This window comes from Homarus americanus, unplaced genomic scaffold (assembly GCF_018991925.1).
Source record: "Homarus americanus isolate GMGI-L3 unplaced genomic scaffold, GMGI_Hamer_2.0 scaffold54332, whole genome shotgun sequence".
Classification (NCBI taxonomy): Eukaryota; Metazoa; Arthropoda; class Malacostraca; order Decapoda; family Nephropidae; genus Homarus; species Homarus americanus.
Window position 1 is genome coordinate 957426 of NW_024744014.1, and position 6093 is coordinate 963518.

At 40.9% G+C, this 6093-nt stretch overlaps 1 protein-coding gene across 1 annotated transcript; it reads right to left on the minus strand.

Annotated features, from left to right (window-relative positions):
- Positions 1-2317: 2317 nt before the first annotated feature.
- LOC121877602 lies at positions 2318-4870 on the minus strand (the record flags this gene model as incomplete). The annotated part of the gene is given in 1 exon segment (XM_042383405.1): positions 2318-4870. A coding segment is annotated over 1 exon segment (1839 nt). The 3' UTR covers positions 2318-2999.
- Between the last annotated feature and the right edge of the window lie 1223 nt (positions 4871-6093).

The following is a 6093-nucleotide window of genomic DNA, read 5'->3' on the forward strand; positions in this document are numbered from 1 at the left end:
TGGGTAAAGGTAATAATGGTACCAAGATATATAGAGAAAATAAAGGTGGTCACTGTAGGAAAATAATACCCTTAACATACAATAAAAATGGTTTATTAAAATAATGCTAGACCTTTTGACTACTGCCAGTAACACATTAGTGCCAATATCCACTCCATGGCAATACTAAGACACTTCTCAACACTGTGCACTACATATTTCACAATCACCCGTACTTGGTGTACCCGTGAAAAACATAGACACTGTAAATATACATAGAGTACACTTGGGATCCAACAATAACACAGCGAACCTGAGAGATTGTTCTCGTTGACAGCAACAGTAAGGAGGCGTATATGTCCCAACGGGATGAAGAAACTGCACTATTTGAGACTGAATGTGAGAAGGACCTATGTGTGTATGTTGACAATGAGCTGAAGCTCTCGGGCCATTGCGAGAAGAAGGTAAATCAGGCAAATAAATTATTGGGTCTTGTAAGTAGGTCGTTCAGATATCTAAACAGTCCGTCCCTCGTAACGATCTTCAAGGGTGAAGTGCTTCCCCATCTGGAGTACTGTCACCCCGTCTGGTCCCCAAGATATACTAGGGACTGTCAGTTGGTTGAAGTTGAAAATGTTCAAAAGAGGGCCACCAGACTGGTGCCTGCACTTTGGCACCTCAACTACCCTGAGAGATTGGAGTGCTTGAACTTGCCTAGCTTATACTACAGATGGGCAAGGGGCGACCTAACTGAGGTGTATATGCATTTCAAGGGGCACTACTCAGTCGAGTGTCCTTACTTGGAGCTGGCGGACGCTCGCCCCACAAGGGGTCACAGCTCAAGATTGAAGAAGCCGCAAGTCCAGAAAACTGTGAGGGCAAACTTTTTCGGAGTGAGAGTTGTGAACTCTTGGAACAATCTACCAGAAAGTGTTGTGGCGGCACCAAGTGTGAGCTCTTTCAAGACCAGACTTGATCAACACTGGGGCAGGTTCAGGCACATTCAGGAGCTGGTGCATGCCCAGTACTTGCCAACAGTGCGTAACAGAGACGTGACCGGTTCGCCCAAGCGGCTGTCCTTTCCTCCTAGCCAGACTGTCCTTCACTCTTTGCCCGTCTGTCCATCCCTCTTCTCATGCCTCTTCTAGCCAGACTCTGTTCATCCTAGCCAGTCTGTCTGTCCATCCTAGCCAGACTGTCTGTCCATCCCTTCTAAGCAGACTGTCCATCCGTTCTAGCCAGACTGTCCATCCCTTCTAGCCAGCCTGACATTCCCCTCCTAGCTAATCTGTCCACCCCTCCTCTCATGTATCTCCTAGCCACTGTCTGTTCCTCCTAGTCACAGCCTGTCCGTTCATTCTCTCATGCCTCTCCTAGCCAGCCTGTCATTCCCCACCTAGCCAATCTGTCCATTCCTCCTCTCATGCCTGTCCTAGCCAGCCTCTCATTCCACTCCTAGCCAGCCTGTCCCCTCGCATGCTTCTCGTAGCCAGCCCATCCATCATTACTATCCTTAGGCCTCCCATCACATCCTTTCTTAGATATCTCATTCAGCCTCTGACAGCAACCACCCCCCTGTCATGTAGTGTGCATACAAGCTAAATCAATAATAGTAGTAGTAATAATAATAATATGCCTCAACCTGTATCCTTACTTTACTACTATTTACTTTTATCCTCTTCACCACTGATTGGCTCAATAGCTGCTTGGGCGGGCGGTCGGTCACGTCTCTTTTATGCACAGTTGGAAAGTACTGGGCATGCACTGGCTCCTGAATACATTGGAACCTGCTCCAGTGTTGGTTAAGTCTGGTCTTGAAAGAGCTCACACTCGGTGCCGTCACAACATTCTTTGACAGATTGTTCCAAGAGTTCACAATTCTCACACCGAAAAAGTTTGCCCTCACAGTTTTCTGGACTCTTTAACCTTGAGCTGTGACCCCTTGTGAGGTGGACATCCACCAGCTCCAGATATGTACATTCGACAGAGTAGTTGCAGGCTCACAAATCTCTCTGGGTTATTCATGAAATTTTATAATAAAAACTAAAATTATACTCCAATATATACATATCCTGAAAGAATAACCATTCTTTAAAATTTAAAATTAATGTAGCTTTACCTTCAGTACAGTATTACCAACACATGCCAGCCTAATTCCTCTGGGTTGCCATATGTTCACCATCCCTGACCTAGGGTAACATAGATGACCTAAGACAGGGAAATCCTCAAAATCAGTTGGGTCTTGGTGTCCCAGATTTGAGGGTTTCTTTCTGTAATATGATAAGGATGTGTGTAGGTGAGGAAGATTAACATGTAACAATTTGTGCTGTTTATTATAAACGTTTATTGCCTTTTATTAAAGAAAATGTTATTAAAACAAAATTGGCTTTCATCTGTATCACTTGTAAACTTAACAAGACGTTTGTGTTCAATCCATGTGTTCAACAGCTTTTCCATTGGTTCTGTATTCAGAGAGGTTGAACAACTAATCTTCAGTGGACTTAATGGAGTAACACTCTTAAAGCTAGCTTTTATTTTGTCAGCATTAGCACAAACAGTTCTATACATTGCTTCAATAAGGCTTAGTGCTAGTAGAGTATCTTTCAGACATTCACTATTTACAGATCTTTCAAAAACTTTCAGAAACACTTTTTGTGTAAAGGCACTGCTCTCTCTAGCTTTTGTTTTTACTCATGATTATTAAGGGATAATGCAGATTTATCAGGATAAACATATCACTTTGATAAACAAACAAGATGAGAATTGCATGGTCTGAGAGAATGAATGTTGCCCATCGAGGGATATCCTGTGTGGCATGTTGCAGCTGGCTTCTCAGAGACCAGTTCTCAACCATGGTGATCACGTTAAAACAAAAACAAAAATCATATAAAGTGAATTGTTCATATATTGTCAAATTGTTTTGTAGCAAAATTTGTGTAAATCAAAGAGTTACTGTATTAATAAGGCTTTAAAAACACTACTCTTCTGGTAAACCAATATACTGTAAAACTTTTCATTGTTCACATGTCAGTATATAACATGTTATCTACAGATTGCAAATTAACATTCCAATTATTTTCCTTTGCCTTTTTCTTTAGTTTCAATATGTCTTTGTATGGAATGTCCCAGTGGAATAAATTACCAATCACTTCCAACTTTGGGCAGTTTTTAAGAAAGCAGTCGACACTCTTCATGGTCATGGAATAGTGAAAGTTGCCACGAAACTCTTTCACACATGCCTGGAAAACAACCAGTCTTCTAAGTGAAGATATAATGGCAGTAACAACTGTATCATTGAGGATTTTGATCACACTAACCGTGAAATCATTTAAAAAAATTTCCTTATCTTCTAATAATATGTGAGTGAGAACATGGGTACCCCGGATCAATGCTGTAAATGGTTCAGGGTCTATGTGAGTCATCTCTTGTAACTTGATACACCTCAAAGCTGGGAAAGAGATAAAATCCCGTGATTTCTTGTGCCTATGGAGGGAACCCGAGAGGAGAAACAAAATACCTAGGTTGGGTGCTTGTTGAGAGAATGCTGCCAGTTTTGTAACATCCCACTTGCAGTTACTCTTGAAATGTGTTATTTGGGTAAAATTGGTCCCAAGTTCAATTTCAGTATCATCTGGTGTTACTATTTCAAGGTTCTTTAGTCCAGGAAAATTGGATAATATTCTGAGGCCTTCTCGCTGCTTCCTTTGCATTATTTTAGCACTCGTCACCTTTGGGAAGACACGCTTTAAATCATCACAGACATCTTCTAAGCCAATGTCTCTTGCACGGGATTCATCAATATTAATGAGCTTGAGAGGTTTCTGCTTGTAGTCTTTTTCTTCAAGCAGTGCCTGAAATGTTCCTGTTGTACATACATTAATCACCTCTTTTAGACGAGGTAAATAACACAAGAGCTTGGCTGTGCATTTCTCTAAAATTCTCTGCATTGTTACTGAAGGCATAACCATTGTCTGCATTTTAGGGCATCCAACTGGCCTTCCACGGTAGGAGGATGGTGTATATTTCTTATGACTATATAAAGAGCTTAAACTACTAATTAAGTCAGCTTCAAAATGTACATTATATTTACTTCTATCTGTTGTGTCCACATACAAACTTAAATGCTCTAGAAGTGGACAATTACATCCTATTGTCCAGATCAGCTTCCCTGTTGAAACATGGTCAACATTGATATGGACCAGTTGGTGGAAGTAAGAAGCAGATGCAACCAAACCCTGACATACTTCCCGGCTGTGCTCAAATATTAAGTCCTTCCACATGGACTCTACTGCTGTTACATTAACTTTCTTTGATTTTATTCCTTTAACAAACTCAGAGCCATCCCCCTTGACTTTGCCCCATGTGTGCAAAATTGTGCGAGCCCGATCCACCCAACAGCTTTCCATTGCATACAGTTCACCACAGTCTAAGCTTGTTACATAGCCAACCAATAAACATTTTAAATAAATTTTAATGATCTGATTCATATGACTAGTTCCTGCTATTACATCATATGATTTGAATTTAAACTCTATATCAGTTATCAAAGTATTTTCATCAAACTCTGGAGAAACCATTGCAGTAAAAATATCATCTACCAGTTGTTGCCGATAACAACTGGGAAGTTTGGGGAAGAGGTATGAGCGCATCTCTTCCATAAGGTGAAGACTATCTTTTTCACAGAGCATTGTAATGGCGTCGTTTTGAATTCTACCAACTAATAGATCTTCAGGTGTATTCTTGTATCCTTTCTTGCCCAAAACATAAAAGGCTCGAAGAAGTGACTTTTCCAGCACTCGTAGACTTAGGGAAGTCAGGCTGCCGCACTGGCGGAGCCGAGGGAGCTTGGGAGGGGGCATCACTGACCAGCACAAAGCTTCATTACCAGTCTGAAAATTAAAAAGTTCCATTATTATCTTATATATAAAATTAAAAAGGCCCAATTAAAAAATAAAATAAAATCCTATTTCATATACGTACTTTATAAATCAGGTGACTCCTGTACAGGTTTAACAATCCAGAGTTCCCAAGAACCATAACATGCAATGGGCCTAAATTCCTTAAGAGCGAGTAATAAAAGATGGTACAGTAGGGTCGTGATATATCGCGAGAGAGGGTCCAACGATGTTCGCTATATACTGTACTAAATTGTGATATATAATTACATGTAATCAATGGGGGAAAATAGGGTTAGGTTTTGGAGGCCAATAAAAGTGACTAAGCTCGACTTAACGAGTTCATTTTCTTTCTAACTAAGACACCAATGAACACTAGACTCGGAAACAGCAGGCTATTTCAATATCAATATTAAGGAACACCAGACTCGGCAGCTGATGCACCATCCTGGGAACACCAGACGCCACACTGCCACCCCCACTTGACAATCCCACACCTACATAAACGAACACCAAAAATATTAGTAACAGTATTAAATCTTGTTCCATTAAGCTTTCCATTCTCTTCATTTCACTTTTCACATCACTAGCAACCCATTTACACTCACCGTAGAAGTCATAATCTGTAGCAGAGTCGGCTGCTTTCTCGTCACTCACTCAAAAAGACTGAGCGGGCGAGCGTGAATGCATGAGTGAGTGACCACGGTGGCGCCTCTGGTGAGAAAATAACGCATTTGTTTGCCACGGCGGTACAATTGAAATATTTTCTGCCCGATTTCCCTCGCGAAATAAAAAAAATTATTGCTATATACAGTATAGGAAAATTTTGATAATTTTGGTAGCCACGATATAAAAAAATCGTTATATAAAGTCGCGATATATCCCGACCCTACTGTACCATAGTTTCCGTTTAGGCCAAGAACTAATGACCGCACTCTTAAAACAAATGGGAAGTATCAAATGCACCCCTTGGGCAAAATCTGTATTTATCAACATAATTAGATGGGAAGGGTTTGTGTTGTACCATACACATACTTCCTCTACTGTACAGGTAATCCCCACTTAAACATTGAGAGGAGTTCCTAAAAAGTCTCGTACCGTGCAAATTCACCTCAACATAAGTTCATTATTATATTACCTTGAGTCTTAACAACTACTGTACTTCCTGTATGTAGGAGCTGGTTGGGGGGGGGGGGCCTACGCTTTGGTTAGCTTACAT